We start from the raw sequence: 11,970 nt of genomic DNA on the forward strand, positions 1-11,970 counted from the left end.
GATAATAAAATGCACGTCCCACTAACCTCCGCATCTGCCCCCACTGCGTGTTTCTTATTTACAGTTCTTAAATATTTAAATGTGTGAAAACTCAAGGGAGACGGAGCTACTTATCATATCCCCGCCCCTCCGTTGTTATATTCCCCGCAAGGGAACCTCCTTAAATTGCCCTAAAACTCCCCCCGGTTGGCGCTTTCTATTCCATTCGGAGGGCACTACGCGCTATTTATAGCACACTTTGGACTGGCTCCAGGACCTGCAACATTTTTTTAAATTTGGTAATTTATTTATTTATTCCTTGTATCTCCTTACTTCCTCTGCGCGTCTCCCTTCTGTATGTGTGTGTGTGTGTTTTTTTTTTTTCTCTGGAAAAATACGGGTTTAAAGGGCTGGGTGGTGTGCTTATTTCCTCAGCCTTATATGCAGTAGCTGCAGTTCAAGGCTTTAAACCGGCGAGGCAGGCAGACAGGCGAGCTGGGAGCTTTTTGTTTTAATTTAATCAGAGGACATTACCAAGGGGGGTGGGGGTAAGGACAGACATCGAAGCAGGGAATCCAACACGGCTGTTTGTGTATTTGAGAGCGCTAAACCGGCCTTGCCTGAATGTGAGTGGCTACCTTTTTGGATTTGTTGCGGGTAAATCTTACTTGAATATGAGTGTTGCATTTCTGTACGTTGAACGGCACATGTATCACTGTTATTCTTTTAAAGGGCACATGTTTCCTTTCGTCCCGTTTGGAGATTTTTTTATTACGATTGCACTGACCTCGCTTGCATTTAAAAGGCCGACAGCGTTCGGATAATTCGCGTTTTGTTATAGAGTGTGCGTGTTGTGCTTGCCTATTTCTGTTTGTTCTGTTGCATGTTCCTGTTCGTGCTGGAACTGCGGGGCATCCGTAGCGACTGGGTTTTTAAAGAATTATCATAGCCAGCTAGCTACAAAATATCCATTTTTATACGTCTTCGTTGGTCATGGCGGGTCTTGAATGCTTTCGAAATCAACAGTCCCGAGTTTCGTTATATTGCGCACACAGTGTTACGTTTCACAAATATTGTATCGTTGTGTAAAGGTTTCGGCCTTTTGCAACATGGTTTTAACATTCGGTGTGCCGGTGTATCGCTTATTCTCCCACCGCACGTTGCGTGCTGCAAATTTTTAGTTCCTTGTATTTTAACTGCCCGGCTTTCGTTCCATATCTAGCATGCTAATCCAATTATGCACTATCCAGTTCAATGAGTTCATACATGTCGGATTTGTGCATGCTGCTCGAGCCAGTGTCCTCGTGGGTCCTATGCTACTGTACTATGCGCGAGGGGGGCACTTTTTTAAAGCGGTAGAAATGATCAAAACAGTAACTCGCAGCTCTTGCGAAACAGATTAGTTGTGTGTGACCGTGCATCATGCATGTAGCCCAACTGTCGGGTTTCTCGGGGGTAGAGCGCGCTCTTTTGTGCGTGGCGCCTTTTTTTCCTTTAAACAATGACCCCCAGGTTGATGGATGGTGAAGTTGCCGGCGGAATGAGCGCAGTGTACTTTCTCAACCCGCAGTGAACTGATTGAACTGACTGCATTACCTCCCCTCCCCCCATTTGTCCCCAGCGCTTTCCATTGCATTGGTCAAGGATGTTTTTTCTCGCAGTAATTATCGGATGCATCCAAAATGCAGGTGCATTTTCCAGCCATAAAGTTCGTATAGCCGTCTAATCCTAAACGCACCTAAAGAAAATTATCGGCTCAGAAAGTTTTCCCTCTGCATAAGTGTCGTGTCAGTTCTGCTGAGCAGCCCAAGTAACCAACCCCTTTTGTATTTGCTTCAGAGTCAACAGGCACAATGAGTGATACGGCCAAGGGCAATCAGGCGGTCTCTCAGAAAGACAAGGATGGGGCAGAGAAGAGGGGCCGTGGAAGACCAAGGAAACAGCCACAGGTAAAAAGCCTTGACGTAAGTACAGTCAAACTGCCTTCATTTGGCATGCAGCATGATGTCTGTGTACCTGCATGGCTGACCTGCACCGGGCTTGATGGAGGATGTTGTTCTGCTTCTCAACCAGACCTGGTATAGTTTGATTGTGAAAGCCTGAACAATCATTGTGTGTTACAACTTTTCTCGGCTACATCAATGAGTAATTCCTTGGAGCTTGGATGTCTGTTCCGAGATGCAAAGAGGTGTTTTGGTTAGTAATCTGTTCCTTTGAATTTCCTCTTAAGCTTTGGAATTCACAAGAAAGATGTGCTGGGTCTGGTTCATGAGGTCTGGCTGCTGAAAGTACTAAAAGTGCAGAAAGAAACAAGGCAATGGCATGAAGTGGAGTATACTTTTCAGGTAGAAATTTTCTGGACTCTAGCTGTACTGGTTGTCAAAATCCTGTTTGGTTGGGAGTTTGGTTTAAAAAAAATCATTCTGTGTGTTGTGAATGTTAGGCTTCAATATGGCTTTGACCGAGGTGTCATGCCCTGTCCAGAAAGGTAACATTCCTGTTCGGCAGTTTGACACAAATCAGTTTTTTTAAAGCAGGTTGATGTTGTCCTGGTAACTGTACAGGCCAGGGCCATGCTTGTAAGTCTTAAATGCAAAAGAATTTGACTGCATTTTGTCAGTGATGTGACATCTTTGGTAAACCTGGTTTGTCAACCTGTTTGCTGTGAGTGGAGGTCTCAGGAGCCCCCCCCCCCCCCCCAAGTTTTCCCTCCATGATCCCTGCTCTGTTCACATCAGTAATGATCATCTTGTGGCCTGGCAGATTGTTGGTGTAGTGTAACCTGAGCTATTTAAACCAGTGGTAACCCACATGCCCCTCCTTCTGCTGCCACAGATTGGAGGGCGATAAAGGAGACATAACGTGGGATTGGTCTCCTTAGCTGTCATTCACAGAGGGTAATGCTGGTATTAGATTACAGGGTTGCTAATGGCTGCAGCTGTAAACAGACCAGGAAGGTAATAAAAACCTGCAACACCATAATATACAGCCGGATGCATTATTCATGTTTATTACGACTCCCTGGAGCCCCCCCCCCCATTATACTTTTTCATAGCTGGTTTAGTTGAATTGTTTGACAGTTTGCTGCCTCCCCAAGTTTGATATTAAACGCTAAAATGAATCCTCTTGAGGGTGTTGGTTATTCTACCTGAAATAAGTAAATGAGCTCTGATATCCATTGCATTGCATTATTTTTGGCTTGTACATTGTGTAGAGGTATATGAACTTTTTTTTTTTTTTTTTAAGTAAGTCCTATAATCTGTGGCAAACACACTTGGTAGAACTTGGTAGATGCCCTCCTAATGAGAACATATTGACCAGACAAGTCAGCTGTCAGCTGTCAAAAGGGGGAGGTGATTACCAACAATGGCCCGGGCTTGATGGATGAGCCAGCTGCCATTTTTATTCAAACTCGTGCCGTTCTTTCTGCTAGTGTTTCCGCTTAAAAGGCGATATCCTTAAAACCGCTGGACGAGCTTGCAGCAGGGGCCTTCCTTTTGCATGGTTTGAATAGTTAAGAGACAGGAGCCCCCCCCCCCCCCCCCCCCCACAACAGCATGACAAAGCTCTAGCCCCTTCTACTTCAGCAAACAATAAAGACCCACATAGCCGCCGTTGGCGAGTGGGGATATTCAACCATGTCGTGTGCGGGCTAGGTCTCTCTCCCCCCCCACCCCCCTCACGCCTCCATTCTTTCTCAGCATGGCCACCTCTTCAATGGAGCTTCCTGGTAGATCAAGCCCATTGTTTCTCAATCAAGCCGCGCGCCGCTAAGGGTCCGTAATTACTTTCATGAAATTAATCACTCAAAAATTTTAAGCCAACTTGTCATCTCTAAAAAATGAATTACTTGTTCTACTAATTATGGTGGCAGCAGTGGAACCAAGGTTACCGGGCGACCGCTCGGAAGCAAATGGCACATACAGATTCCTGTCTGAATCTTATGGCCATCAAATGGAACCGTGGTACCATTATGCTGGTGAATTTATTTATTTTTTTTTCTTTGGGTTGCAATTTCCTCCAAAGGTTAAAGATGACACACAAGGTGGCACACAAGGTTTGGGGGTATTTGTGTTCTATCCAGTTATGAGTTATGAGCCGTATGGAATACCTGTGCCAACAGAAATCGCATTTCCTGCACACAGAAGTAATTAAACATTTTTGAGACTTGAGTGCATTGGATCATATTGCGTGGGCCGTGCGAAGGTTGGGCTGTCAGGCTATCTATGCTGCCTGACTCCCCGCAGCCACCCAAGTGTAGGCAATTGCTTTCCAAATAGTACAGCTTTGCACTGATATACGGTGCATAAGGGCGCCACACCATGCCAAAATGAGCTGAAGGCAGCTATATTGGCAAATCATAGAAACCCAAATAAAATCATTAAGCATTAAGACTGAATGCAGGAAAACGATATAGCTTTTTTTTTTTAACATAATGTTGCATACAGTCAATTTATTGTTCTGATAAAGCCAAAGTCTAAAATCTACACAGATGCTTTGTTACATCAGTCTTTGTGTGTCTTGTTTTGTAATGAGGGATAGTCGTCGTGCTTCTGTAAGACGATAGCCCCTGAGCGGGATGACTGTTGAAGTCCATGTGTGTTAAGGGCCCTGGCTGGATACACTGTGTTTTGGTTGCAGCACACCTGTGTTCCTTCGCGCTGATAGACCACTGACAGATGGGTGGGAGGGGGAGGCAAGCCGTGGAAGCGTGAGGAGGAGTTTCACCGTTGGGCCCCAGGGCCAGTCGTCTCGGCCTGCTGAGGGTGGCGGCGGTTAAGGCAGAAAGTCCCCATTGTCTCAGGTCTGCTTTGATGTCACCTGATGACACGGGAGCAGACGTTAATTGCCGCGCTGACCTTTGCGCTGAGGGAGAGAACGAGCGGCGTTTGATCCACAAGGATGGACCAACTGCTCCTCGCAGAAATCTCTCATGTTTTTGTGGGCCCATCTAGGGATGCCAGCCTGCCTGACTCTGATTGGCTCACGGTTCCCCTTTAACAGCTAGTGGACCCTTCTGATTGGTGTTTTGGGCCTCGTCTCCTGAACGTAAGGATGAGCAGGCAGCGGTTGTGTCACCATCAGCTCCGCTCGCCTCTGGCCTCCCCCCTCCCCGAGCTCGGCCTGGGGCCCGCGCGCAGTCTCTGCCCGGGCTGAAGCGCTTACAGTTGTTACAGTTAATAGGACTTGGCAACCTGGGGCTATGTACCACCTGTTAGTCTTAAAGTAGCAACGGGTGTCAGTTGCGCTGACCTTGAACAGGGCTCTCTTTGTGTTGCAACAATCTTCCGCCGAAGAAACGGCGCATTGTGCTCTCCCGTTTTGACAGCGAGGACTTCCTGACCGCTCAGGCTGAGGTGGTGAACTCCCGGACCCCGTCGCTCAGAAGGGGGCGGCCCTAATCGCCCCCGTCCCCTGCTTCCCTTCCTCGGTTGGATGAAAGCGCTTTTCCCCCTCCCACTTTTCATAATACCCGGTTTTGGCTTATTCATTGGCAATTGGTGATTCCCAGACCCCAATATAATGCACATTTACATACATAGTTTTTTCTAGACTATTAATTTGCACCTTCATGTCATTTGTTGACCAGTATGTTTCAGTGGTGTTATAATGATGGTGAAGCCTGTAGGGAACTCACTTTTTTCAGAGGGTTTTTTGAAATTATAATTTGGTTTCATACCCTGAGTTTCAGTGACATTTTGAGGCAGTTTATTTTTAATTCTGCCTTATTGCATGCTTGTTTGCTCGATGCCCCAACTTGTACAGTGACATCATCAATTTACGGCTTGAATATCCCCTCCCCCCTCCACCAAGCTATATCGCTAAGCCTTATTTAAGACCTGTCCCAAAATGACTCTGTCCAGTAGTTTTATCTGAAGCAAGATGGTTGACGTGAATCACAGACCATCCCCCCCCCCCAGGCACCATGTGTAGTGCCTCAGTGTATTAACCGGCGCACGTTTTTCCATTGCATGTACGTTAAGTGCTTTTTTGTCATTGCCTAGAGTCAGTGGTCATGCAGGGAGGAGGGAAGAGAACACTGTTAACCTTGCTGAAATATTCAAGTGGTGTCGGAGCCCTGGGAAGCGCAGGAGTAAGAGCCGTGTCGTTCCTGCACGCTTGCTTACCACCTCGGCCGTCGCCCTCCGTTCTGAAGTGTACTCATTGTCCTCCCCTCCCTCAGGAGCCCAGCGGGTCCCCCACTCCGAAGAGGCCCAGAGGCAGACCGAAGGGCAGCAAAAACAAGACCACTTCCAAAAGCAAAGTAAGTCCCTCTTTGACGCCTCTCATAACCAGGGCCTTATTTTGGGAATTGAATATAAAGATAATGCCAAGCTCCTCTGATGAATATCCTGAATATTGGTTACATAGGTTATCGAGGTGACTTGCAACAGGGGCCCCAGTCACCGGAGGGCCCCCTCCATCAGGACCGCACTGCTGCCAGCAGCTTTTGCTCAGGTTCATTGGCTGGCTGGGGTCAGGTGTCAGGACATTGTACAAGAACAACTGGCAAGGGAGGAGGGGCTTATGCCTACATCTCCTAATTACACTCAGCAGGATAAGGGATGTGTGCAAGTGTGTGTGTGTGTGCTCCTCTAAGATGTGTGAAGATGTAGCAGAAGGCAGTTTGGATCTAAGTGAGGCATATTATCACACAGCTTATCTCCTGTCCTGAATTTTGAATGTTCCACCTGCTTGTTTTCTGTCCTTTGGCTATTATTTGTTGATAAGCTGTGAGCAGACCTTGCACGTGCCTCCTGCCAATGAGAGCTCTGAGCAGGCCCGCTTCGCCAGCCCTTCTTTGTAAACACTTGTTCCTGACTTGCTTTGGTGTCACTTTGTTTCCTGTAGATGAAGAAACTGAAAGACTTATTTTGGTTAATTCCCCTTGATTTCCTGTCCTCCGCCTCCAGTTTGTCGTGCAGCACTCGGTGCAGGTGCAGAGGCCGCCAGCGTGCTTCCAAGTTAACCCCCCCACCACCACTACACACACACACACACACACAACCCTCATTGCCACCACCCCCCAGTGCTGTTCCCTCGACTGTCGCCATGGCAACGGTTGATTTCCCTTCCCCGCCCCCACCCCCCCTCCAGCCCCCGCGACTGTGTCCAGGATGCAGCGTTTGTCAGTGCGCGGCGCACGCTGGCGTTGGCGCCTGCTTTCTCCCCGGTCCCACCAGCTGTCCCTGAGCTCTCGACCAGGTGGCCTGCGAACTAGAGTGCCCCATGTGTGGCTCCTGTCAGTTTCCCAGATAATAGCCTATGAACCTGGTGCCCTCGCGCCATCTGTTTTCCTATTTAAGACGGGGCTCCCTCTAGTGGCAGCTTGATGGTATTGCTACCCGTGCTGTGAGTGGCTGTTAGTTTGGAAAAGAAAGGGGAGGGGGGGCACTGGAGCAGGGAGACTGAAATTTGATATTTCTGTTAATTGGTGTTTTTATTTATTTTGTTTTTACAGAAAGCGCCAGTGTCTGCAGGTGCAAAACGTAGAGGAAGGCCCAAGAAAGCGGTAAGAGCATTTATTTGGTTATTTTTAGCGGGGGTCAGCCGTAAGCCCGCACGTGGCTGAATCTCAGCAGGCGCAGCCAGAATTCGCGGCAACGTGTGTCATAATCTCCGTCGATTGATCACGGGATTTCTGTAATATTTCATCCTTTCCTCAGGCAATGTGTAAAGACGCCTCAGTTGATGTCCTTCTTTGTTGAGGTCCTGTAAAGCTGAAGGTGTGTGTATGTAGAAGGCTGTTGCCAGTAGCAACCTTTTCAAAACATTTGCATTTGGCTGCTTATCAGAAGAGGGATTTCGCCAGGCCTTTTTGTTCTCCCTGAACCGAGAGTGCCGGACAAAGACACGTTCAACTGAAAGCGGGGCCACCAAAAACAAGCTTTCTGGTGTTGTTGGAGGGTGGGGGGGGGGTTTACATACTTAGAATCCTTCTTAAAATGAACACTAAATAACTTATGGATTCCCTCTGGAATTTTCATGTGGAGTGAATACAGCCTCCAGTCATTTATCAGCTGTAAAACAAAATTGTTGTGGCTTTTAACATGGATGATATGTGCATTTCACACAGTTGGAATTCCTGAGAAGTTTGGAGGAAAAAAGACTTTTTTAAAAAAGTAACCTTAAAACGTTACACCTGTTGCTCAGCCAGCATTGCTTGCAAATGCTTTTTGCCACTTAATTATATATATATATATATATATATGTATACCTCTGTGAACTTGATTCATTGTGTTGAATTGGGCTCAGCTTGCGCCAATGTATTAGACATTTGGTGTCTTTTGATTCCGCTTCCCCATTCCCTGTCAGTGCTTGTGGTCAGTTTACATTCTCTGCGGCGCGTGTGTGTAATGACTACATTTGGAACAAGACCACAGCCTGGCTTCAATTAGAGCCCCCGCCTTCCTCGCGACGGTCCCGCCCTCGCCCTCGCCCCGCACCCCCCCTCCCCCCTGTTTTTTTTTTTTCCTGGTGGACTCATTCTTTAGTCATCTCTCGTGTTCCTTTTCAAAGAATTCCTTCTCCATGAAACAGCAGGCTGGCAGCGTTTTTCATTTCCTCCTTTCGTTTCTGTCACTTAACTTTCGCGCTCCCGCGGCAAACACCACTCCGGCCAAAATCGCGCAGCGCTTAATCACACCGCGGTTTCTCCTGGGAGCGGCACGTTTCAAATGGCCCGGCCGCTTTCGGTGGTCGTATCGCTGCATGTTACCTTTTTTTTCCCCCTTTTCTGAGCTCCAGTCAGCTCCCTGAGTGGGATATATCGGGATATGGGCATCGTGAGGATTTCATACAATGATACCTTTTTTTTTTTTTTGCTACATGCTAGGAATGCACAGTGCAGTTTTCCTGTTTTTTGATATCAAAGTGGTATGAGACTGGCAGCTTATGTATGATTTACATACAGTAGTTAAAGCTACCTGTGGGCACTCTGGTGCAACCACATTTTTATCTACCAACTTCAAATTTAAGTTAGAAATAGAAGTTTGTGCAGATGGTCACAGCTGACACTTTGCAAATTTACATTCTGGAGAGAAGTTAGGCACATCCACTGTTAGTGTGGCAATGAGTAGACTGGTTGTTTTAGTCTTTATTTGCATCTTTTTCAGGGGTTAGCTCAGTAGACATGCCGGTTTCAAACATCTCATTCCTCTAGCCCTTGCTGATCTGCCCTAGTTGAATGACCCAAAGTTACCCATGCAGAGCATACTCATTTTTATGAATGAAAAGTCCAGGGCCCATGTGGGAAAAGACTACAGGAGGAGGGGGGGGTTGACGGAGAGGGGGGGTGGTGGTGGTTCCTGACTGACTCACCAGTGCCCTGAGTCACTCGACGCTGTCCTGGCCTTCCTCCTGTGTCACATGTACCGCATTTGGAGCGGTTTGTTTCCCCTGCAGTCTAATGAAATTGAAAAGGAAACTATGTTTTAAAGGAGTTATGCTGCCAGATTTTTACTGACAAAGCACCCCCCCCGCATCCTCCCCCTCCGCCCCCATGGTTATTTTTTCCTTTTCTCTCCTACCTGCCCTTACGCCCTGACCGTGTCAAACTACTTCCGGCAGCCCCCCCCCCACACACACACCCCCACCCTCCTACGCTTGTTTACTACACTCTCCACCCTCTTCCTCAGCTATGACCAGGCCCGGGGAGGAATACTCTTTAAGACCCTGCCAACAAAGGGTGGAGGGGACAAGCGTTCGCAGAGTGTAATCGCCACAGTTTTCCATCCCTCCTCCGATGCGTATCTGAGTCAAGGGCAGGAATTCGACCCTTGTGTGTTTTTTTTTTTTTTTTTTAAAACTCCGGCTTTAAGGGCTTATAAACCCATCTGAAAGGCTTTGGAGGTCTCTTGTGCAATTTTTGGTGTTGCAAGGTGTTCCATCTGTGACTGAGACCTGAGTTGGTGAAGCTTTAAAGCCACGTCCGCACAAACATGCACGGTGCAGAATTCTTACCAGCCTCAGTCTCTGGTAGCTTTCTGTGGGGCCAGTATGCAAGCCACGCACATCAACAGGGGCTTTTCTGTTGTTTAAAAAAAATGCACACCGTTGGGGGCTCAGTCGTTAAAAAAGCACTCGTTCTGAGTGTAGAATGCGCGCTATGGCCCGGGTTCGAACCAGACCGTGTCACTAGCCAACAGTGACCGGGAGCTCACAGACGGAACACATTGGCTTCGTTCTGCTGGGGATAGGGGTGGATACTTTGGCAGGGGCTTCGGTCCCATTAGCAACAGTGACCCATGCTTGTCGTTCGGGCACCTGTGGTCCACGTGCCAAAGCTGCATACGAAATGTCTTCCTCCGACTCATCTCTGTGCTAGCTTAGCTTGTGGACCGCAGTGCGAAAAGAAGCAGCGGCTGACATCACGTGTCTCGGCGGAGGGCACGTGCTTGTCCACGCTCTCCCGGATTGACACTGGGGGTTGTGCAATGGGACCGAACATCGACGATGACATTCCAGAATTTGGGGAATTGGCCATTCTAAAATGGGGGGGGGAAATGCACACCGTTGTCACTGACTTTCACGCTGACCCAAACTCCCACCCCACCCCCCAGTACAGCCCAACTCTTCTGTCACTGTCAGTTGCTTGCCAGTATCTCCCCTACTGGAATAGTAATTCACCATTATGCATGGGCTGACTGACCCCAGATTTGCAGGTCTGAACATGTCCATTTTGTACAGGGCACAGTGATGATGATGACGATGGCAGTTATCGTAAACGGAGTGCTGCATGCAGACTTTGGCTTGGAGCCTTGTGGCGCGTGCATTAGCCGAATGCATCTCAGGTCTCAAGCTCACAGGGGAAAAATCAGATTACACAGCCAACTAGTTTGTTTTGCATTGTGCCCATATTGGAATCACGTGGCTGGTCTGTGGGCTGGGCCTTGTGGATACTGATGGATGCCCCCCCCCACTCCCGTTTGGGAATAAATTGCCCAACACTGGAACAGAAATAAAACGAACCTTGGCAGTTGGCAGGGAGAGTCATTTATATGATTCAATGTATGTATATAGCCAGCCAAAAACATTCACCTGTTAGTGCTGAAGCAAGGTGAACTCAAGGAGGGAAATTCTCAACATTGAGTATTTTAGTCACTGCTTTTGTAATAAAATTCACTGATGCAGTTGTGATATGGTATATAGTAATATGTTAAGTCTGTTCAATGATCTGTGCATTGCTTTTCGTGTCATTGTTTAGCATTAGTTCATGTTTAACCCTGAAGTAGTTGTCACTAGCTGGTGTGACAGCATAGTGACTACAGATGCCTAGCCAGCCAGCTAATGAGAATTGCCCTTTCATGTCAGGTAGCTAACCAGTAACAAAAGATAGCTGTGTGCAGTGAGATCTTCAAGCAGCAGTATGCTAGTCGACACCTCTGAATCATTCTAGTTAAATGAAGCTCAGATTCAGCCACACTGCTAAATGCTGCAATTCACACCCTGACCTCCATGCTACGGGGCTTCTTTCTCAGAAGGAAAGCATTCTCTGACTGTGGGTCTCGATTGCTTGCAGGAGAAGGAGGAGGAGCAGGGATCCCAGGACTCTTCTGAAGAGGAGGAGGAGGAAGAGGAAGAGCAGTAACTCGTTTGCAACCCGCACTACCTCATAATTCAACTTACTGACTTCCTGTCAAACCAGAGCTGGACTGAAACTCCAAAACCACCGCTACCCCTTTCTCTCTCCCGTTGTCTCCGTTCCCCCTTTGATCAGAAAGGGAGGCTAACACAGGTCACCCACCTGCTATCTGCAACAGCACTGGAAAACAAACTGACATTTTTATATGTATATATAAACTGTATAGCCAGCATATCCATGTTTATATATATGTATAAAAAAAGACATGTAACAAACTGGTGACTTCCGTTTAACTTTACAAATGGGTTTTTCTGGGTATTGCAAACAGTGGTCTTTTATACTGGACAAAGGTGAATTTGCCTACTTTTTTAATTTTTTTTTTTTTTGTTTTTTAATTGTTTTGTGTG

General features: G+C 47.4%; 1 protein-coding gene across 2 annotated transcripts; it reads left to right on the forward strand.

The window, feature by feature from the left end:
- Positions 1-385: 385 nt before the first annotated feature.
- On the forward strand, positions 386-11,737 carry hmga1a (high mobility group AT-hook 1a). 2 transcript variants are annotated; one of them, XM_036532412.1, is made up of 5 exons: positions 386-605; positions 1,819-1,943; positions 6,164-6,244; positions 7,442-7,492; positions 11,501-11,737. In XM_036532412.1, exons 2-5 carry the CDS (start codon positions 1,833-1,835, stop codon positions 11,567-11,569), a joined length of 312 nt encoding a protein of 103 aa, XP_036388305.1. In that variant the 5' UTR covers positions 386-605; positions 1,819-1,832; the 3' UTR covers positions 11,570-11,737. The 2 variants fall into 2 exon arrangements, with proteins under 2 accessions (XP_036388305.1, XP_036388306.1); XM_036532413.1 differs by having other exon boundaries at positions 1,819-1,928.
- The last annotated feature ends 233 nt before the right edge of the window (positions 11,738-11,970 follow it).

Source organism: Megalops cyprinoides, chromosome 7 (assembly GCF_013368585.1).
Source record: "Megalops cyprinoides isolate fMegCyp1 chromosome 7, fMegCyp1.pri, whole genome shotgun sequence".
Taxonomy (NCBI): Eukaryota; Metazoa; Chordata; class Actinopteri; order Elopiformes; family Megalopidae; genus Megalops; species Megalops cyprinoides.

Bases quoted from the DNA above. Each gene is read 5' to 3' on its own strand.
- hmga1a (XM_036532412.1), top strand. From the start codon at position 1,833: ATGAGTGATACGGCCAAGGGCAATCAGGCGGTCTCTCAGAAAGACAAG. The intron at 1,944-6,163 runs GTAAGTACAGTC...CCCCTCCCTCAG, and splicing joins CACAGGTAAAAAGCCTTGAC to GAGCCCAGCGGGTCCCCCAC. The intron at 7,493-11,500 runs GTAAGAGCATTT...GATTGCTTGCAG, and splicing joins GAGGAAGGCCCAAGAAAGCG to GAGAAGGAGGAGGAGCAGGG.